Source organism: Gallinula chloropus (assembly GCF_964237585.1).
Source record: "Gallinula chloropus genome assembly, chromosome: 3".
NCBI classification, from domain to species: Eukaryota; Metazoa; Chordata; class Aves; order Gruiformes; family Rallidae; genus Gallinula; species Gallinula chloropus.
The window spans coordinates 80,154,905-80,181,846 of record NC_140087.1 but is presented as its reverse complement, the minus strand read 5'-3'; the positions used below and the strand labels follow the sequence as shown (position 1 = coordinate 80,181,846).

The 26,942-nt window shown below is 42.0% G+C and overlaps 1 protein-coding gene across 2 annotated transcripts in view; it reads left to right on the top strand.

The window, feature by feature from the left end:
* Window positions 1-26,591, top strand: part of SNAP25 (synaptosome associated protein 25) — a gene marked incomplete at both ends in the record, with an annotated part of 28,308 nt that extends 1,717 nt beyond the window's left edge. The window contains 5 exons of one of the 2 annotated variants that reach the window (XM_084262042.1): window positions 7,384-7,432; window positions 15,856-15,973; window positions 19,968-20,093; window positions 22,196-22,340; window positions 26,523-26,591. In XM_084262042.1, coding sequence (XP_084118168.1) covers window positions 7,384-7,432; window positions 15,856-15,973; window positions 19,968-20,093; window positions 22,196-22,340; window positions 26,523-26,591 — 507 coding nt within the window. Of the gene's footprint in view, window positions 1-7,383; window positions 7,433-15,599; window positions 15,718-15,855; window positions 15,974-19,967; window positions 20,094-22,195; window positions 22,341-26,522 lie in introns of both variants that reach the window. The other variant, XM_084262043.1, reaches the window with a different exon arrangement.
* Between the last annotated feature and the right edge of the window lie 351 nt (window positions 26,592-26,942).

Sequence of the window (26,942 nt, the reverse complement as noted above, 5' to 3'; positions counted from 1 at the left end):
CAATCACCACTCTGGAGATCAATGGAGTCCAGTGGAGACAAAATTAAATTTCCATGTACAGATAGACAGACAGATGGGTCACTGAGCATAGTCAGCATCTTTTCTTCTCCACAAACACTTCGGATCCGGGCGCCTTGCAGTGGAAACATGCTCTAGTCTCACAAACAATCTGTCCCTTTCTGCTGCTCAGTTCCCTGGACATGCCATTTCATCACTTGGTGTCAATTCTATGCTGGATGGAGCTCCTGCTGAAATAAATTCAGCGACATGGAAGAGAGTCTCACATGGCTACCTCCACAAATGCAAGGCAGGAGAGCCTGCTGCCCCAAAGTGCCTGTGATCTAAATAGACAAGGCAGATGATGAGTGGGAAGAGAGAGAGGCGCAGGAAAGGGAAGTGATTTGCTCAGGGCCAAGCCATCAGTAAATATCAGCCCTGTCTCTCCTAAGCCATATTTGTGTGACCTATGCACTGCTTGAGTCTTCCTAACATATTGAACCAGCATATTGTGAATGCCACTGGAATCTTAGTATTAAATCATGGCAAATGGCAAAGTGGGAGGAGAACTGGGGCTGCTGAATTTGCCAATTAATTTATGTAGGACTCCAGTGCTTCCTGGAAGCACTCGACATCTCTCCGGACCTGGCTTTTATTCAGATGCTACAATAACTTTCTATCCAAATAGAGAAGTTTCCAAAACTAGCCCTGGGAATTCTTCTACAATAAGCTGAGTGTTATTTTCACTAATGTGACTACAAAAGACCTTTAAAATTCTTCTGTGGCCCAAACAGTTCGTTGATGACTCTGATCCCATTTCCTAGGTTCTTTTAAAAGAATGCATCATTTAGGGAGTGAGAGGTTTTATACTGAAAAGACAAATGGTGAGTGTCTTCGGATTTGAAGTTGCACTGCTCCAACTTAATAGACCCCAAAAATCCAATTAGACTCCCTTACTTAGCAGAACCTGTCTAGTGGGTAAAGATGGAATATATTCTTTCTCGGTGAAAGAATGCTTTTTACTCTATTCTCTTGATGCAGCAAACCTGTTATACCTCACTCAGGAAGAAGATGCCTCAGTGTTTAAGCATTATTACTGTACATGTGTATGTATGGATTCCTGTCATGGCTGGCTCCTCTGCTAGATACTAGGAAAATACGGAATAGACTTGGCTCCCCTCTAGAGACAGAAGAGTGCTGTCTACCCAGGGAAGCCCTACAGGAGTACAAAGAATCTGTAATGCTGAAACGTAGGTCACAGCCTGAGGGGTAAAAACAACGTCCCCCAAAGGACTGTGCCCTCTTTGCCCAAGAAGACTAGGCTGAGTTTGGAGACTAAGCCCTGATGCCATTCCCAGGGAACGTCGGCAAGGAAAACCAAATCTGTTCCTGCTTCCTATTTTTAAACCCATCTTTGCAAGAAGCCGATTATGTCAGTCCAAGCATAACAGGGGAAGCAAGAAGCAGCGGTGAGCGGCTGTTGCGAAGCAGCCACTGCTTTTTACCCCAGGGCAGCGATGTACTGGGATGGCAGGTTGCAAAATTCCGTGTGCTCGGTGGTACCCAGTGTACTCATGCAACACAGCTCCCTTGACACTGCCCAATGCTCACTGGAGCTACTCAGAGCTATAAACACTTGCATTTTATGGTGCTGCTGTGCAATGGCTGGGGCAAAGCACCAAATAACTACAAACTGAGGCAGAAGATGTGAGGCTAAATATGCATTTTGCAGCTGACCTTATTGTCTTGTTCAAGCTTCGTACCTCTGAGCCATCCTATGGACATGCAGAATAACACATACAGGGGGAAAAGCCATGACGTTACTACTGTTTTCCAGTGGAACCACCACAGTCTTTAAAGAAAATTACTTGTAGGATGGGAAAAAAAAGATGGTTTCTAGCTATGACGCAGCAAGTGAAAAAATTTCAACAAGATCTGCAGAAAACCCAGCAAGAAAACATTTAACAACATGTACAAAAGTTCAGGTTTGTACATTTAAATCCAGACAGGACTATCTTTTCTTCTCATTAGAGTTAAAATCAAGTTTACTAGCATATCAAAGCTGAAATGGTAAATTCTACGTGTTTGGTAACCTCATGCTGCTGCTCTACACAGGACACTGAACACACCGTATGCCATTTTACTGACTGACTTCATTCATGATTGGAAGGCGAGTTTCCTGTGCCATTATTACCACAGGAAAATGTTCCTTAGTTTGTAGAATGAAAGAAAAGATATCCTACTAATTTAGAGCTTGGTTCAAAGCTTGTTAAATCTAACTTGAAAAACCCCTTTGGCACCATTAGCTATTGGAACTGTTCTGCTCAGGAAAGTGTTTTAACCTGTGTAATTCCATAGAAATATGGATCTAGCACAGGGAAAGGTGATTCCTAATTCTGGTCCCAGTTTTCCCTATTCAGGATTAGACCCCTTTGTTTCTGTAAACCGTCGAGGTAGCACTGGTGTCATCGCACTAGATGAAAACCAGGCACAGGGGATCCGAGTGGGGAGTCATAGATTCTTATTGGCTGAGGATCTGCATCAGAGGGTGAATTATCAGGCTGAGAAGTAACATGGTTCTTCAGTCAGGCACGGAGACGTTACAGCGTTAACAAGCTGACAGCAGACCTGGAGCAGGAGCTGAGGAAATGCATTAGTACGGATGACTAAAAAATGTTTCTTTGACCACATTTTTGTCTTTAGGGTGTTGACACTTCTCTTTAGTGTCTGGGGGAACTGCTAGCAATGTCAGCCTGCCCTGGTACATAATTGTCTGTATTAATTTATTCAAAACAATCTCTATAATCCATATTGATTAAAGAAAAAAAGCCTCTTCATTGAAGTGGAAGTTTGTGTGATCTTCAGATATCTGTTTTTCAGGGTACCTCCTGAAATGTGATTTTGAGAATTTGGATTCTCTATCTGACACATAATTCCCTTATACTTCTAGGAAAATCATCCCTCAGGCTAAACCAAAGTGGGAGTAGCTGCCTTTTGCAACAGGCATGGGTAGGACGCAACACACAGTGTTCCTGGAGAGATATTTGAGAAGATATCCCAGGTCTTTTCCTAGTTTTATTCCCACCTTGGGAATTTAAATGACATACAACACTAATAAAAAATGCTACAGCAATACATTTTCCCTCTGAAGTGCTGTGCAGATTTCCAGGGAATGTTTTCTTGCTGGGTGTCTCCAAGTGAGATCTTCATTAAAATAAAAAGTGTTAAAGAGCTGTTAGAGAAGATGGAGGACAGTGTCTATTGAAGCCTCCAACAGAGGTCCCAGCTATACTGTTGAGCTGGCATCACTGAAGCACTGACAGATGATATCTCTAAGAGCTGAATTAAGCCCAGAGTTTTATAACATGTATACTGGCCTTCTGATCAGCAGCTTAGCCTGTGGTCCAGTGGAGAACCTGGTGCTTCAGAGAAAGCATGTTGGACCCAAGCCGGTAGTCCTTGGTGGTTTGGTTTCATCTAAATACTAGAGCTTAGTGCTGCTGAGAGGTTGAAGGACATCAACTTCCATAAACTTTATGGGGTCTATATTCATGGTGCTGTTCCACCTAATATAATTAATTTTTAAGTCAAAAGTTATGGCCTCCTGCTCTGAGGAGTCTCCTTGTGTGCAAAATTGGGCAATCTTTGCAGTTTTTCATAGGTTTTTTTTTTTCAGTTGGCAAGACAAGGCAGTCTCCATGGAAATCAAAACCTAGGAGGAGATGTTGGTCGACCTACTCATTCGTAGAGTCGGGGCTGAGTATGTTTGAGGAAAGATTATATGTTTTACCATCTGCAGTATACCTGCTGTACGAATAAACAGAGGAACTCCAGAGCTGTCAGTTTAATACCTCAACAAAAGCAATTCATGCTGTGCCATTTTCTTCTAAAGGACAAGAGTCTGAGGTGTTTGCTGTACCAGCACAAAATCCAACAGTCTAAATGGTCCCCTGCAGGGCAATGAAGACAAGGAGAGTTAGAAGTATCTCTGGAGAGAGAAGGCTGTTAAAGATTTAAGAGATGGATCAAAATGGGATATGAATTGTGAACTCTGTAGGGTCCTTCAAAAGATGCATTTTAATTCTCTCTGGCCTGAGCTACCCCAAGCATCCCATTTTTTGAGAATCCTTATTTTGCTGCAAACTAAACAGAGGATTGCCTGTGCAACTGTTGGAGGGTCTTAAGAAATTCCTCTGTTGAACAGGATGAAAGGGAGGTTTTAATCCTGGGAGAAGGGTACCATTAGCACACATTTTCATAACAAGATGGACCTCACTGGTTTCACCCATTCATGGCTTCCCACATAGGACCTCACTGATGTTGGTGAGCGCTAGATGTGGGTGGGAACCCTTCCCGGGCCCTCAGGACCAGACAAATCAAAGCACAGTCCTTGTGACTGTGGGTTTTCTGGGAGCCTGTTATCAAGGGTTTATGATAGGTTGTAAACCATATTCTCCTGAGCTGGCAGTTCGCAAACAGAGCTTTCATCACCTCCTGTTACATGCTCTCTAAGCAACCAGCTCGAGTGTGTCTGCTGACACCTGCTCCCACTGAGACCAAGGTGAATTTCTGTGAGTTTTCATGCAGAAAACGCCAATTTTTGTCTGTGTCTGGGCCCCCCACACGCTTGTGTGGCACATTTCTTCCTCTATATTCCTTTAAATGAAGAGGTTTGAGGATTCCAGAGATGCCTCAGTCTGTTGTCATTGAGGGTCAGTTGCTGAATCTTTCTTTCCTGCTCAGACATCTGGATGATGAGTATATTTTTAGAATAGTTCTGTCTCACAGACATCTTTGTTTTTCAGCTATCTAAAAGATCAGTCACAATGGAAACCCTGAACTTTTAGGAAAGTCTGGATCTGTTTTAAACACACAAATGTGATTTATTTTTTTAAAATTGGCTATACAAGTTAATTTTTTTTTTGTGAAAAAGATGAAAAATAACACTTAATAGAAACTTGGAACAGAAGGAGATTGTCATTTGATGTCTGAATCACCTCTCATCCCTGTCAGTGAGCATCTTTTTATTAGCTTCAATATGCTTTGGATTAGACCTCAGATACAGACAAGTACATTCAATGCACAGCCCTTAATATTTTCACATTAGTATTAATGCTGTGGCAGGCTGCTCTTAAGGGATACAGCATTGCCTGGTAAAATTAAATGGCACTGATGGTCAGGTAAGTAAAAGAAAATTGCAGTTCTTCTTGCTCTGTGCAAGGATTTAACACAAAATGCAAACCATAAGGTCTAATTTCTGAGTTTGTGTCTCAGTATAGGTCTTAGGTCACTGGAAATATTACCTGCATAAAAGCAGTTTACTCAGATGGTAAAACCAGAAGGAAAATAAGGTCAGAGGGTGAAGGAGTGGTAAACATTTTTTCCAAGACCGATATTTAGAGGGGGTCCCATGTCAGTCTGCACAATATTTACTCAAACACAAGATGACTCAGGACCCAAGCAGTCTCTTTATATTTGGAGGTGTGGGGTTTTTTTAAATAAAACCAGATTTTTTTGGGGGGTATGACACCCCTGAGCATAGAAAGAGCAAAATAAAAAGCTACTGCACATCAAATGCTAAGCAAATCTGACTCCTGTCCTACAGAAAACTTGAGATCATTATTTTCCTTACTTGAAATAGGCAAATCTAAGATCCCCCTTGGAACCTAAGTTTCTAAGGGTTGCAAAAATAAAATCTGGCTGAGATTCAAGTAAATGCAGTATGAACTTGAAGGGAGAGAGAGCAGCAGATGCCTGTTGGGTAGCTGACCCAAGGGCAGCCGGACACAGCAGAACTTGGGGCTGAGGTGGGGGCAGGAGGCTTGTTCTCTCCCCCTGGCAACTCATGGGGGTATTTTTTAAAAAGCAGGAGCGAACCAGGCTGCAGACATCTGATGTTTTTCCCAGTTTCTACAGTGACACAGACATTAAAGACAAGAATGGGAGTGCAGAGAGAGGCGGACAAGAGCATACAGGAGGCATCTCGCATCCCTCTCAAACTGAGCAGGATCCTCTTGAAACAAAGCAGAGAAGCACCAGCTGCACCAGCCAGACAGCCCTGGAGTGCAGCAGAGAGTTAGGCTGGTGGCTGAGCCAAGGCAGGCAGCGTGCTGCAGGCCTGCCTGGGAACACCAGCAAGCATGGACCAGGCAGCTGATGGCTAGAAAGACGTCACTGCTCCCAGACTAAGAGATGAGTGATGGCAGGGGGCAGGGCAGCTGGGAGGAGGGGTAATACTGAGTCCTTAATTTGTCTCAAGGAGGGGGAGGATGGCCAGGAAAAAAGTAAAACATCGGTTACTCCGGGTTTCTGTTCCTTGGCTAAACTGCTGCAGCATGTGCCCAGGTAACTCCCATGGCAAGCTGTCAGGCTGCAGAGGACTGACTTCATCTGTTACCAAAACACAACAGTCAGGAGATTGCTCAGGTCATTAATTATTCACAGACTTTATCACTGCTCCAAGGAGAAGGGAGCTAGTTTCCCCTTCGTAATTAAAAAGGAGCTAATCTGATCTGTGATACAGCCTGGTATCACAGCACCCAGGAACCCAAGACGCCCGGTCGCATCTCAGAGCGATGGCAATGCGTGCAAAAACTGCATTTGGGAAAGGTGCCCCGCTGCCGGGTCAGGGGAGTGGGAGCTCTGAAACACCTGGCTTTGCTCAAGCCCTGCACCCAAACAAAGGCAATGATAAGACTCCCACCAACCTCCCTGGGAGCAGGGGTAGGATCAGCTTGTAGATGTTTTAAAAATCTTACCTTCGAGCTGGATCCAATTAAATTAAAATTTGGCTCAAACCCACATCTAATAGATCTCCAAGCTGAAAAAATATGGCTTAATCCTCTTAAATATTGGCCTGCTTTAAAAGGGATTTCCTAAGTAGGTAAGCGCTCTGACTTCTGTGTTGCACGGACTATGTACGAACCATTATGCCTCCTTCCCAAACATTTTTGTGTCAGATCTATTTTTCTCCTGTGTGGTGACCACAGACCTGCGATGTCAACACCCCCTTCCTCCCTTCTCATGCTTCGGAGAACTTGGAGATGAACCCTTCTTCTTTCTAGAAATTACTTATGTGCAAAGCGATTATTTTAATCTCAAGATCCAGGACTTTGTGTTTTCTGCAGTAGTTCAGGATCCCAGTGAATCCTGAAGGATTGATGGTATGATCAGAAGTATTCGGTTCCTTGTACAGTGTCCAGGCACGTAAGGTCTTTGGGCTGTGCCACCAGTCCATTGTGACCTTGTCATTCCTTTCACTGTTTTTCTCATGCCTTCCTATGTCCTGTACCTAGGGCCGAGTGTTCCCTCACTGATCTCTCTTTCTCTCTCTCTTTCTTCTCCCCCCCTCTCTCTCCTTACCTTGCTACCACTATTGGGATGTAGAGTAAAGATGCTGGTATCAGGACTTTGGTTATGTTGGATGAGCAAGGAGGTAAGTTCAGATTGCTTCAGTAAGGAAGTATAACCATTCTCAAAGTACTGTACTAACTGTGTGCAATCCTGAAAATGAGGGACACCAATATGTGTGGCTGTGCATGAGAACCCAGAAGCCTCTTTGCCTTTAGCTTCATTGTCTGACAGAGGAACGCACGGTAACTGCGTGAGAGCCTGTACTTCTTTTGATCTGCTTCCCATTAATGTCAGAGAGAGCTGCAGGCTGAACTTAGCCAAATTATCATTTTTTGCAGCAAGCTCTGGAGCTACACGATGAGAAGAGTTGCCTTCATCACTGTAAAATCCAACATTATTTACGCAGGTGCTATGGAATTTTCTCACTTGTTTTAGCCACCAGGCAGAGGCATGCAATGAATGCATCTCGAGAGAAGGCAAATCAGGTTTAGTCTGTGTAACACTCAGTTGCTTTTTGTAAAGAAATGCCAGTGAAAATAGCAGGAATTTAAACATTAAAAGCTATGACACGATCAGATCATTACAACTGGCCATATAGAAGCTTTCAAGCTCAGATGAGTCCCTGTCTGTGGCTGACAGTGACAAAACCAGAGCTAGATATATCCAGGACATTCCAGGAAATTACATTTTTGCTCTTGATAATATTACAAGAAGTAGGTAGCTTCTCCCCCCCGCCCCCCGCCCCAAAACTAATAAATCTTTATTTGCTGCAGACCCACAGCACCAGCAAAATGTGCCTCCAAAGACAAGAGGATAAATTTCTGCTCCTCTATATCAAATGAGCCCCACCCCCACCCATCCCCCCCCCCAAGTCCTTGTTATTATCTACTACGTGGCATGATACGAAACTGTATTAGGAAATGTTTTCTACAGAGGTAATGCTGTATTACTCATCAAGCCCAGACCACAGTTGTAAGCAACGGTACGGTGCTGTTGGGGAAAGGAACTGCAGAACCCAACAGTCCCTTCTCATCTTTAATGTCCCTGCCCCTTTGGTGCTAAAATGAATGAAAAGCAATAACAGGATATAAACAGAGAGTGTTTTCCTCTATTGGCTCTTATATGTAAGTCTCATTGCCCTCCCCTTTTAGGGAAAAGAATTTAACCTAATCAAATTTTGTTGCATCCATTTGTCTTGCCAATAAAAATATTACAGAGAATATTTTGCAGCCTTCAAATTATTTTTTTGAATAATAGCAGTGAAAAGAAATAATAGCAGTAAAAGGGCTATCACTGAATACAGAAACCCAGAAATTACTTTGGTTGAAGCACACATGGCACCTGTCTAAATAATATGTTTTGTTTCAGAAGTGAATTATACAGTTCAAATAAATTGCATATGTTGTCAAAGAAAGTCTGTAAATACCCAAGTGTGTCTTGCAATGTGATTCACAGGCAGACCAGCAGAAACTATAGTGATGTCTGTAACTTCCCTTGTGTTTAGCCTTGGGAAATGATGTTTCTGTTCTTTAACTGTTATTTTTCCACAGAGTTCAAGGTTTTTTAATTTTGTTTTTACCTCTGAATTTTATTTTCATTTTCTTTTTTTTTTTTACTTTGGAGTTTTACTGTTGCTAAACCCCTGTATACACAAGGTGTCCCATGGAATCTCTAGAGCCACGGAGCTGGGACTGGACCCACTGACCCCTTTGGAGTCCAGAGAACTCAGTATTAAACTCTCACTAGCAGTGACCCCTGAACTGTATATTGTATGGCCAGAGATGGTGTTAGTTGATGCTTAGAGGAAAGAATCAGACAATTTAACAGCCTCTTTAAATTGGTTATGGTCATGCCTTAAGTGGTTCAGAAAATTGAGCTTATACAGTATGGGTTGCTCAAGGAAAACAGCCTCACAATACTACAAACCCTGGGAATATTGTAACTGCTGTACTATGTTAAATACTTAATTAAGCTTTGTCCATTTTAGCCATATGCAGCTGTAAATAATTCCTGATTTATTTAATTATTATTATGTTAGTGATAAAGCACTTATTGTATTATTGAGCAGAATACACTGATGATGACTCTGAACCCTCTGTAATTAGTGCAATGTGTGCAACTCACGGATGTCTCAGCAGATTATCAGATTAAGGAAATAATTTGCTAACGCTGCCATGTGATCTCTTTTCAGCTGACTGCAGGAGTCACCTAAGATTATTAGGTGTTAAATAGACAAAAAACATGACATTGATCTTTCCAGTGGGCGGCAGGCAGAATATCTAATCTTTGCAGTTGCTTGAAGCTCTATTTCTAGGTTTCCTTACAAAAATTGCTTGCTTTGAAGTTAAACAGACCTTACAAGGAAAACTTCTTTGAGCTGATCTCAATCTAAATAACACAAAGCAAAGCTCATTTTCTGACATCAATAAGCAGAAGACTTTGGGATTGTAAAAGGAAATAAGTCAATGTAATTTCTACAATAAAGCCAGCCTTCCTAGCCCCTCTTGCCTGAGTGCATCAGACCAGAGTCTGTTATGACCCTACATGGAGCTTCACAAGAGATGCCATTACTCCTTTTTCACAGAGAGTGGGAGACCTCCTCCAGTGCCCTTTGAAGTCACTGGAAATCTGAGTGGGTTTTTGGAGTGGGCCTTTTGCAATACCAAGACTTTCCATTTTTTTGAGGCAGGCATTGTCATCCAAACAAGCTCAACACAGTTCTTGCTCTGGGGAGCTCACAGGAAGGAGCTAAGAGGTTAGATTTTCCTGGCTGAGATTTTTTTCTGTCAGTGAGGAAGCCTTTCCCAAATCCTATGTGCATCCATAATACTCACTTTTTTTTTTTTAAACCTGGCCTTGAGTCAAGCTCCCTTAATTATTTAAATATAGATATGTACATAATGCTTTAAATGAGACTATTTTCATTTTACACTAAAAATGTCATGCTGCAAAGGATTATTGAGCAGTGGTAATTGCTCTGCTTCATTAAATATGTCAGTGAAGCATGCTATCCTAGGAAAATGTTAACATTTGGATGCATGTTGGTTAAAAGCAGACTGTAGAAATGAAACCGATAGTACAGAGTGGAGACACAATGATAAACCTGAATCACTGACACAGGAGGGGTCCCAGAGTGGTAGTTCTCTTCCTTCAAAGGAAAATCCCATCACCCATCATCTGGGGGCATCAGCAGGCAGAGAGAAACTTGGACCTTCAAGGACTTCTTTTGTGTGATGATGTCCTTGTGCAGTTTATAACAAAACAGTTTTGTTCTTGCATTCAAAACGGGGAGAAACTTTTCCAATAAGAGCAGTAGCAGCACAGCCATTTTTCATCCAAGACAAGATAGGGGAATATCCATAGCTTTGATAAGCCCCAAAGAAAATGTCAATGCAATTGAAATTTCCTCCCTGCACCACAGCAGCAGCATATGCACAACCAGCAATGCCAGAGAAGGCGGAGAATAGCTTGATGTACCCAGCAGATTTGTATTCCAGATCAAGCTGTAGTATGGAGATAAAACTCTGGTGCAAATGGAGAGCCCTACAAGCCAAAGGGGTTTGATGCCAAGTGACAGTGCCCATGCAAGGTGGCCTCTACAGTTGCAAGTTTAGTTTAGGAGTTAGGGCTCACCTGTTTCTGTGGCACTGAAGAAACAACTGCAGTAAATATAAAGATGATTACCATTCCTTCCCATCAGAGAACAAAATTATGGCCCCTTGCACAGGTCCCTTCCCCAGCTTATTTTTTATTCAACAGCTGCCATGGAAATTGATAGGCAGTGAGGTGGCAAAAGCAGAGTTGCTGGAGGCACTCGAATGACACCTGTGAGCTAAGCTGATCACAGTTAGAAATGGCTTGCTAATTAGTGAATTAAAAAAAAAAAAAGGTGATTAGCAACTATTCCAGATTCTACAGAGAAAATTGCATCAATTGTGTTGAAAGTGCAGTGCAGGACAAAAGACAAACTCCCCATTAAAAGCAGGTTGTGCCTTGTCTACTGTTATTTTTTAGCACAACTACATGTGGGTTCATGAGTGCTCCCTGCCAGCTTTCTTCCATTCATACCTGCCCTCAGCAATGCCTTTCGGAGCAGAGCTAGGTAGGACTCAGGATTTCTGAAAAGGCTGTCCTAGAAATGTACTTTGCTCCAAAATGATTCTGCTTTATGGAAAGTAGGATCACCGAGTATCATTGGAAACAGTTCATCTGCTGACTCTCTCTCAATTTTAGCCCTCTTATAGGAAATCATGATTACAATGTGTTCTTGGACATGACTTTTTTCTTTTTTCTTTTAATTAAAGTTGTCCTTGGTGGAAATGAATCCATTGCACAATACTCCAGCTGAAGGAGCAAGTTTCCTTCTCCAAAAGCATTTAACTGACATTCAAGCCCAGGCTGCAGATCCTGGACACTGGTCAAGGAACATGCATTGTAAATTGCAGGGAGCAGCACCACACTTGCCCAGTCCTGATCCTGCATCCAGCACTGTGTTAAGGTGCTTTAGCAGCTATATTTCCTTAAGGGACCACAGGCAGAGCTGAGCGATGCCCTTGCTACAGCTTCCCTCTCCCAGCACCTTCCCCAGATTGAACACAAAGTGGGGACTTGCCAAGTTTTTATGGAAGATCCTGGCAAAGACCCACGGGCAAAGAACCACAACTCTACCATAAAACTGACAGGACTGGATTATGGTCTCTCAGTTGCCTATGGCTTCAATAGAGAAATAATTCTTAATAAGACATATCCCTGATGTAAATTCTGCTTACAGAAAATGCTGATTCTCTTATCTATCACATATGTTATATAAACATATTTATAGCTGTAATATATTCGCAGAATGCTACAACAAACTATCAAAATATGTTTTAAGTTTAACCTCTTTGAAGTGCTTCTCTAAATGGGAGATAAAGGGCATGATCCTTGTAGGTGTGATTTTGCGTAGGTTCATGGCAGTTTGTGCCAGCTGACTGTCTTCCCTAAAACCTTTAACATAATACGCAAAATAGGGAAGATCTATGAGAACAGACATTAAATTAACCTTTTGGTAACCACCCGATTTCTTACTGGCAGTGATTCATTGCAGGCCAGATTTTAATACCAGTTATACCAAAACAAATCCAGAGTGACCCCATTAAGTTAATTCCTCTATAATATTTATGCCTCAATAATCGTGGTTAGACTCATGAATCTATTTTCTTGCCTGTGGGGCCAGAACTTTGACAGGTATAAATTGGTGTTCCTCCATGAAACCAGCATAACTACACAGATTTAAACCAGTTAACGACCCAGCCCACAGAATTAACAACTAGCAAATAGTTTTAGAACCAGCAGCCAGCTGTCTAAACTTCTTGGCTACAAATATAACATGGGCTTTTTACACAGATGAAGTTTCCTTTAATGGAAGATAAATGAGTTGTGGGTGCCTTTTGTGTTCAGAGTAGCATAACCATCACACACAAAATCCTGAAGCAGGATAAATTAAGTCAAGTTCCTGGAGAGATCTATAATTTAAATGAAAGTCTTTGAGTTGTGTTAAATATATTCTTCCATTAGAGCTCATCTGTTCAGGCAGAATAGGAAACAGGGAAAGAAAGTTCAAAAGGTCCTACTACCTACCTAGCTTCAGAGAATGTGCATCTGAGCAAGGAAACATGCTTGGACTGAAAGCCACGAGTGGTACCAGATCTAGGGCTGGTCCCTGCAGTCTTACCTGGCATATTCTACTGGCCAGCCAAGGTTAGAGAAACACTAGCAGGAAAATCAGTGGAAAAAAAGGTCAGACCCTCTTGTCAAAACACAGGTGGGAAAAGCTGCCTTTTAACTGAGAGCCCTGAATCCCAGCCGGGCTCTGCACTGCAAACACAGCTCTCACAAGCAGGAGGTGGGAATCTGCAGCAGATATTTAGCAATTCCCGTCATGCTGCATGAACCAGCATAAAAGCCAGCTCACCCTCCCACAGCTGCTTCCCAGAGAAAGAGCAAGTGTTGCCCAACTACGCAGGAGCAGGCAGAGCTCTGAATTGGTGAGGAGCAGGGACACTGAGAGGAGCAGGGACACTGAGAGGAGTAGGGACACTGAGAGGAGTATCGCCTTCTACTGCATACTCACATTTCTGAAGGGATTGACAATCTGTGGCTACAAACATGAACCGAGGCTTCTGCTAAAGCCTCTCATCCAAAATGTAGAAGTACAGTGAGCATTAAAACAATCCAACCTTGTATTCCAGGTTCTCATTTCAGCAGTTTATCTGGCAGAACTTGTGCAACATCTCTCTCAAGTTTCCCTATTATTTTTCCATTCCTTTGCTCACATTATATATGCCCCTCTAGAGGATAGTGCTGGGTAACTCTGATCCTCTAAATTCATCCTAGGATTTGGGATCAATAGCTCCTGAGGTATCAGGAGTCACGTACATCCAGCTGAGAAGAATAACCAGCTGCTGAGAAACAGATACAGCTCACAGCACTGACATGGTACCTCTCCTTCTCAAAGCCCAGCCTCACACAAAAATTAAACAAAGAGCACAAGTTCAATATTCAAATTATTTTAGTTTGAATAATTTAGGCCAGGATTTTCAAGGCCCTCTAGGGGTGAGATGCCCATTTCCCATTAAAATTAATTAAATAAATTTTAATTATCCAAATCCCTCAGAAAGCTTTGAAAATCTAAACCTCAATTGTTTTTAGAAACCCAAGTAAGAAATTAGGCTCATTCATGTTCCCAAAGAAGTCAAGAGGAGTTTTGTACTGACGTCAATAGGCACATGATTTTTTTCCTAAAATACCTTTTTTTTTTTCTTTTTGGATAGGACTCAGTTAACATCAGTGATGACATTAAATTCCTCCTATAACCAGGGCTTTCTTAGTGCTTTTCCTCTCAGGTTTAATGCTGTATTTATATATATATTTTTATTCAATACAGGGAATAGGGATGTACTGACGTTTTGCTAGGATTGCTTTACTTTAGGTACACTTAAAATTCTAATGGGTTGAAATGCCACTCCAAGTAACTTTCTCATTCCATGTAATGCTTGTTTGGGTTTATGCTTCCTGAAATAAATGGTGAGCCTTTGCACCCATGTAAAATGCTGTCGCTACCACAGACTCCACCTAAGGCCCCATGTCCCATTGGATCCGTATCTCTTTACCTCAACAGAGGATCCATTCCTACAACTTTATATTGTGGCATTCTGTTCCTGTAGGCCATTTTCCCCAGCTTTAGCAGTGAAGAAATTTACACATAAAATTATTCTGAGGTACTTGAAGAAATTTACACATAAAATTATTCTGAGGTACTAAGTCCCTAAGAAGCTCCTACAGCCATAGGTGGAAATAAGCCAAGTCCTCTTTGATGCCAGTGGAGAGGCAGCATCTATGTATGGCTGGTTGATGGGTTCCATAACTTGACCCAGAGCAAAGCAGAGGTGACCCCACTGAAAACCTGAGTCTTCGCCCATGCTTGTTTTCATAAAATCCCCTGGGGACAGACACAATGCATGACACAGCCAGTGGTACTTTTCCACTGAACATCAAGCCCCTGAAGTGGTTGCAGTTGCTCTGCATTCACTGGTGTTAGTCCTGATTCGCAGGATCCATACCAGAAAGGAAAGCAGCCCTGAGGCTAGACCCTGATTAGAAATTAAAATCCAATGCCAGTCAAAGTGGCAGATCACAGTTTCCTCGGCTTGTGGCAAAAGCAGCACTTGGAGATGTCTCTTAACAAACTGCTCCATCCCTGGTGTGATTACTACCAGTTCTCCCACTCAGTTCCCCACTAATCAAAGCAAATACACTAACCAGTATCACCTAATTCCAAGGGATTTGTAAGTGTTTTCCACAGAAGGATACAGTTTCTCGTGTATTAACGTACATAAATGCAAAATAATAACGCTTTATCTTTCTTTCTCTTGGATGTCATTGGTGTCTTAGTAAGTGAATGTATTGTAATATGTTTCCAGACCTTAAACTTTATAACCCTTCCTTTCTACATCATTACATCTTGTTTAAATGAATATATTTCAAACATCCTCCTCCTTTGTTTTACTCTTTCCATATTAGTAAAAAAACCACCTTCAGCATCCAGTGCAGCACGTGACCTTTCAACAATGCATCAGCTCAGATTAATGCATTGTGATGTCATTATTAATTCAGTTCCACATGGTCATTTTTCATGTTCTGTTGAAGACAAAAGCAAACCAAACAAAAATACAATTCATTCCACACTGTCATCCCTTTGTCCTGACCAGAACAACTCGATCGTGTTGAAGAAGGCATGAACCATATCAACCAAGACATGAAGGAGGCCGAGAAAAATTTAAAAGATTTAGGGAAATGCTGTGGCCTTTTCATATGTCCTTGTAACAAGTAGGTACTGGGTACCGGCTCTGCTATGTGGTGTCCAGTTTTTTGTCACAGTGAATGTCTGAAGTTTTTTGTCTTTTTTTTCTTTGTCCTTTTCCATCTGCTTCATTCTGTGGGGATAAAATACTTGTGTTTAATCAGAACAACTGGAACGCATCGAAGAGGGAATGGACCAAATCAATAAGGACATGAAAGAAGCAGAAAAGAATTTGACGGACCTAGGAAAATTCTGTGGTCTTTGTGTCTGTCCATGTAACAAGTAGGTGCTGCCTGCCTCATCTCTTTGAGCACTTAAGGCTGATCCCAAAGGCCTTGTGAAGCTCATCCTTGCTAGGCACATGGACAGGATGAGCATGTGGCATGCAGAAAGAACGATTCTGGTTCAAATGCATTCATCTCATAGCATAGACAACTGACTGGGAATTACTGTAGATGCATTAAAATCAGGCATACTGCAGTGAAAGCTTCACTGTTGACACCTTTTAATGGTAAAAGTTTCAACATTTTACACAAAGTGTACTGAGTGGTTCCATTTTTCAGCAAAGGAAAACACTGGGGCTACCTTATTCCTGGAGACCCTAAATTTTTGAAACATATTTTCACAAACAAGTTTAACAAACTAAACAAAAAAGCTGAAAAAACCCCACCACAGAAGTGGTTGTAATAAACATTACTCAAAATCATGGATGAAAATCACACCTTTTTTTTCATTGTTCAACAGAAATAGTCCATGATGAGATCTTGAAAGATGCATGACATAATTGGAACCCAACTTGAAATGGTTTTCATCCTGCCATAGGCGAATTTGATGAAATCTGAACACGTCATGCCAAATTTCTCTTCTTTGGGTAGCACGTACACTAAGCAGAAATGTTGAAATGCATCGAATTTGCTTGCATGCCATCACACTTGAACGAAACCGTCCTCCAAGTAATGCAAAGCTTGTTTTAAATGCCAACTGAAAATGTGGTGTGCGGTTATGTGGGTGTAGGAAACTGGGGACAAAGTGGAAAGACCAGAAGTCCTTGAGGAACAGCAAGTGCAGCATGCAGTGAGTAGGCATACAAAGATGTTACAGTGCAAACACTGATAAATAGTTGGAGAGAGACTGTGTAGGCAACAAAGCGGAGTGCAGTGGTTCTGTAGTGTCATGCTGCCTTTCCGTGTGGCACAGATATGTTGTTCACAGCCAGAGCCTGATCCTGCTGTGATTATTGAGACTGAATGAGAGCGAGCTGTCATGGAGTTCAGTGGGTACTCTTCCAGAAATCAAGCTATAGGATTGGATTTCTGCTTTATCAATTGGCATTTATTTTGAAGTTAATTCCCTTAGGACACAATGTCCTTGGGACATGCTGCTTCACCTATAAAAAATAATCAGTTTTGCTCCTGTTTAACCAAGCCACGAATATTTTGGTGGAGTAAACATTTTGCCCAGTATGAGAGTACTTATTGCCTTGGTGTGCAGAATGAGAGGTGAGAAGAATGGAAAGAGCTACATACACTCACACACACACACACACACACACACACAAAGAATCTTTGCCAGTGCGACTGGCTGCAATTGGGATCAGCTCTGATCCAGGCTTTAACCCTGCTGTCCTGCACCAAAAGACCCAGTGCAGAAGAGCTGCAGGCACAAGAATATCCAGCAGAAACTTTACATCTCCCACACTCTAAAAGCTGTTGCAACTTAAAGAAGAACACAGTCTTGGCTTGCTCCTCCTGGAGAAACCTGGCACAATGCCTACATCAAAAGTTCACAACCAAAATACCAAAAAAAAATTCCTATGTATTTTACAGGAATCTTCATTTTTAGAGCAGCTTTAATATTCTGTACTGTAGTAAATGCTGCTCAGAACTGACAGCCAGACCTGTAGCATGGATGGGGTTAGCACCTGACATATAGCCTTAAAACATTTACTGCTTCACAATGATTGCAGTCTCATGAAATCAATAGTTGCAAGAACAGAAAGATAACTGCATGCATTGAGCTGAGGGATGTTCATTTTTAAAGGTGCCTCTTCCCTGCTTTAAGGCAATATTCTGACCTTTGCAGTCTGCAGGCAGATTTCATAAACTAGTGCTACTGACGGGTCAGTGTGTTTAGAAACAGAGTATGGATGAACAATGCTTCTAGAGACTGTTCCTTGAATCACCTGATACGAATAAGAAGATACTCTGAGAAATGGAGTGTAGGAGGGAGAGAAATCCATACAGTTCTGGGCATCACTATCACCGTGATCCTGTAATGCTCTTCTGGTTGGTGGTAGATTAACGGCATATATTTAAAAATTATTAATCATTTCACATGTAACTATACTCTGATAAACAGAGTAAATACAAATCTGTGAGCCTTACCAAAATGCAAGGCCTGACTGTACATTCTTAGGAGACCCAGAATGCCCATAGCATGAAACTTTGACCAGACTGCACTCAATTCACTGTGACCCAGACTCCACCTGTTGACTTCAATGAGAAGTCCACAAGAAAACAGAGAGCAAGCTCTGAGGGCATAAAATCACTCACTTCAAATACAGAGACTGTCTCTCTCTCTAAGTTGTACAGGTCTAAAGAACAGGCAAATGCCTGTAAATGTGTGTGAAGCAAAAGAACTGCTTTTTACACATTTCTAGAAATGCTAAAGCTGATGTATAGTTTTAGAGAATTAAGAATGAACAAGCCAACCATCTTGTCTTTAAGTCTTCAAAATTTTACTAGGAAATAAGCAACAAAACATAAGAAAAGGAAAGATTCTCTTTTCATCTATATTGTAATTCTAGATTGGAGCATCTAAAATAGTGTTGTCCTCAATAGATAACGAGCTGCTTCAGGAGGTATGGAGAGAACATAACACCAGAGATGGGTTTGTTGTGTCCTTTCCCAAATCCCCCAGAAGCATGTTTGCTTTTCCCCCAAAATCCAAGCCACAGGGCCATTTATATGACTGATTCAAGCCACGTGAAGACAGGGAAACCACAGGGATTGGCAGTTCACAACAGCTGTAGTGAAAACTGATCCATTTCCAGGCTAAATTCAAGACCTTATACATACAGACCCCAAAAACTCAACCTTGTCTGATGACCCCAATGACAGCAACCCTAAACATGCTGCACACCCTAATCTGCCACCAAAGGTATGCCCAAAGTTTAATTTTCTATCCAGGGCTGCTCAGTCAAAAATGGCTCTCTGAAAGCTAAACAACATAAACAACAACTAAAACACATTGCTAGGCTATTTTAAAGTCCCGTGGTTTAGAGCTCCTGAAGGCAGTGATGATCCATTTTTGCCTGTGTCTTGCTTATCGTGAAGGCTGTTACTGCTGATGCATTAAGAGTATGATGAACTATTGGGGCAACTGTGCTGAGTGAGAATGCTTCACTTCTTATTCATGCCTGTAGCTGGTGCATGAAGAAAAATGTAGACAAACTTCCCTTTCTGATGCTAGATTGCTCGTATCTTTTCTTTTCTCCTGCACTCATTTCACTTCTGCCTATTTTACTTTTTGTCTCTGTGGACAAAGGTTTGTACATCAACTGTCGATGTATGATTACTATTTTCAAGTACCGATATATTATTTGAAAAATCTAACTAACCCTATGGATTCTATAATGAAATCCTCCCCAGATCATCTTGGGAAAGGTTAGTGGCTTTAAATGCCTATTATGCCACATACATGTTAAAAACCATCAACAGAAGGCCAATCTTCTGCATAGTAAAATGTTAAAATCTAGCCAAATCCATTTTTTTCTCTAAGAGGGTGTGTTGCTGTGATGTGATGTACACACTATACTTGGCAGTTCTGTTTTTATGTCTGTCTGCCAGTACGTTCTCTGTGTTTGATGTCAAAATGTATGTGTCACTGAAATGAAATGATGTTTTCTACTTATCTGTATTTCTTCTCTTCTTTCTCTTTTTCTTCCCCCCCCCCCCTCTTTTTTCTTTTTTTTTTCTTCTTCTTTCTGGAAACTAAGTCAACATCCAAAAACCTGTGTGCAGTCTTGTAGATTTGACAATTGCAATTCACCCTTATTGGAAACAAAACCTCTGACCATCACAGATGTTGTGGCAGTAAAGAAATGAAAAACCAAAACCCTCCTTTTATTCAGGGTTATGATATATCGGTATACAATCAATGACCCTCTCTCTGAAAACTCATTTGCTTGATTCAGCTTTTAGCTTGGAGAAGTAAAGAGTTTTGCGTTTGTCCTTGTCCACTTGATGCTTTGTTACTCACAATGTTTTTTGCATAGGCTTAAATCAAGTGATGCTTACAAAAAAGCCTGGGGCAATAATCAGGATGGTGTTGTAGCCAGCCAGCCTGCACGTGTCGTAGATGAACGGGAGCAGATGGCCATCAGTGGTGGCTTTATCCGCAGGTGAGCCTTTTTATCCACTCTTTTCTCTCTATTCTCCTCGTCAATGATATATTTAGATTTCTTCCATATGGTCATGAGGTCTGTGATGCTCATTAACTCCTTCAGTGGTGCTGGGTAATAATGTGATAGAACTAGTGTTTTCCACTGAGTGGTGGGTGCTCAGATTTAGGCTGATGGTGATTAGGACAGGTACTAAAGGCTTACTGCACCCCCTGGCCCTGTGGGTGCTTGCTTGAGCCAGTTCAGAGGATGGTTGGTTTGCCAGAGATCCTGAAATTCAGGGTCTTAGCCCTGACAGCCAGAAGACTCAAATACATGTCCCTAAACCTTCCTCCTTGAACTGCAATAATAAAATAGAAATAATATCTATTTATTTACCTCACAGAAGCACTGTGAGGTTGCCAACTGTCACGGCCCGTCCGCACTGTCCTTTGCACTCCAGCTCCCTGGCGTAAACAATGCGCTTTTCCTGGGGGCCTTGTTATGGGTCTCATTAATGACAGTTGTCAAATGCCTCCGAAATTAAATGTCAGATAAATGTTAGTTTATTATTATTATGTCTCAAGATATGTAGAGCTTCTTATCCATCCTTGCCAGAAGATGTACCAAAGCAGCCAGCAGCCCTTCCTTTCTTTTCAAAAAGAAGGGAAAAAAAAGCCTCAGGCTCCCTGCCAAAGCACCGAGCCAAGCACAGAACTCAAAGCACACGTTTAACTAGCACACTGCTTCCCTGCTCACAACTACCCAGAAAACCCTCACTGAATGGGGAAGGATGCCCCATTCCTCAGCTGCTGTAAAGCCACAACCACCAAGAAACACCCGTGCTTTAATGGCAACCCCTGAGCAGTTGAAAAGCCAGTTTGAAACACACAGCCAGGCTAATGGCAACCAGACTGCAAACCTTCAGCAATACATAGGGATCCAGCAATAAGTACGCACTGATTACAGTGCTTATAGAGCATGTATTTAGATGACAATGCTATCAGCTGAATGGATAAAGGCATACCAGTAGGCAAAGCTTTGATCTCTGAAGATTAAGGACACTGGATTAATAAGTAATTATCTTTCCAAAAACTATTATCCACTTATTTTTTTGGCTGCTGTGATAAATGGAAATCAGTGTGATAGAAACAATGCTGTCATGCAATCTGGAGCGTGGGTTGGAGTTGCCATTTAAGTTTGCTGGGTCTGCCATTCACTTTTTTAATTTATTTTTTTTTAATTTCTGGATGGCAGCCCCACCAAAATGAAGGCTGGAGCATGATCAGAGAATAGCAGAGAAGGAAGTTATGCTACACCCTAACTGTTCTGCAAATAGCTTGCAGCACCCTTTTGGTACCTATGTGAACACAAAGTAGTGATTTTCGGAGTGGGGCCCATGGTTTTCCTAGTGTCAGTCACCACATGCCTCTCCTGGAGCACCGAACTGGGCCTCAGCTCCAGCACAAGTCTTTGCTTCTAAAAACCAAACAGCTGGAAAAGACAGTGCTAAATGAGAGACAGAGGATCTTTACTAAATCTATTAAATCTGAGAGATGGTGCTTCTGTCATTTACAAGAAATACATCTCGATTAAATAGGATGTTAGGGCAGGATTCTCAGAGCTGACGCAGCTCTTCCCCAAAATTTCATCGAGCCCCAAGCGTACAAGAACTAGACAGTATCCAGTTACTTACAGTTACCCCGAGTGTAATTCAAGGAGATAAGGTGGTATAGCTTCAATTCCACCACTCTCCAGCATTCCTCACATACTCTAATCACACTCAAGTCCAAACAGAGCACCCTTTCATCCTTTTTTGGAGAAGGCACAACACTAGCAGTGAAATACAGTGTGTGGTACAGACAATCTCAGACAGCAACGCTTCTCAGGACCAGCAGATATGAAAAGTATAAATAGAGCAATGATGAACCTAGACAACTAATCCAAAAAATAAGTGTGTAATCATTTCCAGGCTAGCTATTTATTGAACTCTTTTCTTCAAAGCCAAGCACAGCAGCATTCTCCTCAGGTGACAGGTGAAGGAGGAGGCAGGGGAGGTTTTGGGTGGATCAGAGTTTCAGGGGGTACCTCGCCGCTCCAAAGAGCTGTTTTTTCACTCCCAGGGTAACAAACGATGCCCGGGAAAATGAAATGGATGAGAACCTCGAGCAGGTCAGCGGCATCATTGGCAACTTACGTCACATGGCCCTGGATATGGGCAATGAGATCGACACACAGAATCGCCAGATTGACAGGATCATGGAGAAGGTAAGAGCTGATGTTTCCAAGAGGACCCAGAAAAGGGTTGTATTTTCCCTTCTGAAAGCACACATTCTGCATGCTGCAGTTTTTCTTCAGCTTGGTGAAGGACAAGGGACAGAAAGAGCTGCTAGAGCTCCTCTCTTCTCCCTACAAATCATTGTGCCACAGCAGAGCCTGCTGCTGTGGATCTTCAGTAACCTTTGGTGCAGGTCAGGTTGAACCCACTGTTGGGATTGTAAGACAACAACTGGTGAGGGGCCCCCTTAGCACAAAGCAAGGCTTCCTCTGCAACACTGTTGGGTAAGGAGAAATGCACTGAGCTGTGCAGAACCGCAGGGCTTGGCTCTGAATGCCCTGGCACTATCTGGCAAGTTTTAAGCTCTCCTGGATTTTCCTTGCCTTGGAAATTCCATGAAGAACAGAGAATTAGATCTCCTGTTTGGAGGACCAGTCCCAAAAAGAGGATAGGTATTTATTAAGTGAGGCTTTGCTCTATAGTAACAGTGCAGCCAGTCTTGTCATGCTGCCTGCTTATAACCACAAAGATCTACCCAGCTCCCACAGTGCGTGTGTGAAAATAAAAAAATTAAAATAACTGGGGTTCAGCATTGCTATTATCAAATCCCTATCTAAAAAGGCAGAGAGCACCGTTCCAGTGCCAGACCTGCATTGCAGATTTCTAAAGCAGACAGCAGCACCCTCCAAACCCGGCTGGGAACTCACTGCCATCCTCAGATCCCAAGATCTGCAAGCCATCTGCATTCATACTGGCAGAGCTCCAGGCACAGGCACAGCCAGGCTGAAGTGACATAAGAGGCTAGATCTTCATCTGGTATAAAATCAATACAACACTCGACTTCAGCTGAGATGTACACAACCTGAGGATCTAACACAAGGACTTATATGTGCTGCTTAGAGTTAATGCTGACCTTAAGTGGTAGAGCTTGTAACTCTTGAGCCTTCTTACACGTGCAAGCCTTCTCACACAAGCAGGATGCCTATGCCTATTTCTCATATTGATTAACTACATCAGAGCTGAGTGAAAAAAGTACAGAAAATACCACGCTGAGGATTAAATCAGGTACCTTTCCTGACTGGACTTTGATGCCAGAGCGAGCTCTGTGAAGTCTATGTTGTCTTAAAGGTGGGAAGTTCATCTCCCACAGTCAGTTGCATAACACAGTAGAGGACATGGCTTTGTGTCAGTCAAAATTTTTGGGTTTTAAAGCTGGCTATATTAGCCTGACTGTATTGGAACATGCACGGTATTACTGTGATGCCATCCTGCAGCATTTCATATTCCCGGGAAAAATTAAATATGAGCATGGTAGGGGAAGGATTTACTGCAGTTATTCATGTGGAAAGCACTAGAAAGCAGCACACCCGGCAAGAAGGGGCTGATAGATTATACAGTCTACATCATAGCTACCTTTAAATGTGTCTGGGACACACATTTTCTCGGAGCAAGTATGAGGACATGCACCACTACATGTCTTCAGCTCCTCTATTCATGATGCAGCACAGCAGACATGCCCCGTGGGTGGAAATCAGCTGTGTCCTATCCATGCCTGCAGGATACAATCACAAACTGCAGCAAGCCTACCAAGGCACCGCTCTCCTACCAGTTCATCCTTGCAAACATGTGGATTTTGGAAACATGGAAAAGGCCCTTTGTGCACATGAATCACGTGGGCTGAACCTCCAGGCACGCTGACAGCAGCTGGCTAAATGCAGGACTGGCCTTCCACATCTATGAGGTCTTCTTACAGAGTTAGGTTATCTTGTGTAGCAATAGAAAAACAACATTGCAAGCTAATAAGATTCATTAAATCCAGCCTCACAGGCAGGCCCCGTCAGGCAGAGCCCTTGGCTAAAGAACAAAGCGATGTGTTTCTTGGACTTGCAGTGTAGACAGAGGAGTCATCTTGAAAAGCAGCACAAAACTAAGACAGGCTTCAGTCTTAGTGAGAATCTGCCACATTTGTCAGAGTAAGGACACAGAGTAATGAGATACTAGAAAAAAGAAACACAATATATTAGGAAAACTCTCTATAAAAGACAGAAATGACCATTAGTTGGATAACACCGAAACCACAAATGTGTACACATCCATTTGCTATGAAATGTGGCAAGAGAGCATCATCCCTAGCTGATGGTGGGCAACACAGCTCTTTTCTTGATCGGCTGGAGCACTGTGCTTTAGAACAGCTACGATCATTAGAAAGACCCTTGGCTGGCACACTTTGAAGAAGCTGGGGTGCATCACAAAGGTAACCCAACTGCTCCTATGTTAAAATGGCTGTGTGTATTCAAACCAGAGCAGTCTCATAGTGCAGAGATGTAATCTGATCTATCTACAGTAATCAGGACAGCAATAAATAAAAGGTTTTACTATTCCCTCAGACCAGAGAGAAAGGGACAAAACCTAAAATGAGGATGTTATGAGTAGGTCAGTTGTCCAGACATCACCATCACCAGAAGACCCTGGCCCTAAACTGATCCATAAATAGAAGGCGGAAAGTAAAGCAGAAAGGACTCAAAGTATTTTGTTGTGACCAAGGTGGGAAGGTCTGGGCAAAGACTCACACTGACTTTGATGCAACATCATCCACCAGAGTCAGACCTTAGTATTCCTATTTAGGAACATCATGTTTCATCAATACTCAATCGATATTTATCTATCTCATGACAGAATTAACTGCTTCCAAAACCATTAACTTATTTTTAGGTAGTCCTTTGGCAAAATCACACAACACAATACCGTGGTAGACAAGGTCATACTCATGGCTAAAATAGCATGGCTTATAATGTTTAGTTATGCTCATTTACGCTTGTTGAGGATCTGGCACATGCTACTGTACTAAAAATACACATCTGCATAGCATTTGCCAAAACAATTATGGAAAAAAACCCCAATATATTTAAGAATGATTTACTGCACATCAATATAACCATTTTCAAAGGCTTTTTAAAAGTTGCTTCACCATTCTGTCTTTGCAAATCGGAGATTTAAAATTAACCTGCACAATTTGGATATGCCCCAGAGATGTGTGAACCATCACCAAAGCTAATAAACAACAGCCATCAAACCCCAAAAATGAGTTTGCTATTTGAGCTCCTGCTTTTAAAGCAGTAACACAATTCTTACCTTTCCCACAGGTCTGATTTCCAAAATTGAAAATATTTTCTCTCTAGTCCCTCTGCTAGCGTAAGTCAGCACAGCAACATGTGCTAGAATGGAGCTTTGCCAATTTTTGTCCACTAAAACAATGTTTTTGCCTCACAAAACTAGCTTCTGCAGAGCTACAGAAAGGGTCTTCCCACTCAAATAGAACTCCTAAACCTCCCAAGCAGTTATCATTTTATTAAAAGCATTTTATAAACAAGGCAAGTGTAAACCCCACAAAAGACCATGAAGTTAAAGTTTCAGCCCACAGCAGAATAAATTCCAGTTTGACTGCTTCAAATAACAGTAAAATTCCTGCCTTAATTGCTTTTTATGCTGCTCCCCAACAAGAGAGGTTATCCTGTCTTGCAACTACCATGGTGAACTCTGTTGAGAGAAAGGAATAACAGCATCACTCCTGACTATTCCCTTCCTTTCACATATGCAGGAAAGGGATCCAGACTGATGTGTTTACAACTAAATTTATCTCTGCCATCATTCCCTGTATCAGATGATCTGGCTTCCCTGCTCCAGCAATTCTCCAGCATACTGATCAAAATTTTAGTTTTGCCTGCCTGCCTGGTGATCTAAAATTAGGACACAGTCCAGATCCACTGAAGAGCACTAAAGCTCTTCACCATCCACGTGCACATCATCAGTTCTCATCCTGTTATCCATCTCTACCAATAGCGGTAGCCCCATCGATAGCACCAGCTACGGATCCTGCCCAGCAATTACAAGAGTTCAGTGAAGCAGAATAAAAACACAAGAAATCTACTCAAAGGCTACCTGGAGAGTCACAAAAGCAGTAAATCTGTAATTTCCTTTTGTGTCCCTAATAATAAAAAAACCCTATAAAACCAGCTATAAAAACAGCTGCCCAGAGCTTCCAAGCTTCTTCCCCCCCACACACCCTGCCCCCAGCCCCGACCCAGCCAAAACTAGAGAAGAGCCCACAAAGCCCTGTAGATGTTCTCTTCCTGCTCTATATTCATCTGTTTCTTATTTTTGTGTTTCCCTAGGCTGATTCCAACAAAACCAGGATTGATGAAGCCAACCAGCGTGCAACAAAGATGCTGGGCAGCGGTTAAATGCAGCAAAGTGCATTTCCTTTTAACGCTGTCCAACAGGGCAGCACCTTCATGCTTTTATCATGGTATTTACCTACTAGGTTTGCACACATGCACATATCAGCCCCATTGTAAATGTTGTCCTGTGTAGTTTGTCAGCTTTCCAAAAATGATACTTGTAATTATTTTTTTCTAGATATATTTCTTTCCAAAGGTTGTACATAGTGCTGATTTGATGGCTATAGCTCACTATGGTGTTTTTTGGGATTTTTCCTTTCCTTGGTTCTGTTTTGGATTCCTTTCCTTTCCCCCCCCTGCCCCTCATTTATTTCTTTTTTTTTATTTTTAAATGATGTTTGCTGAATGACAACA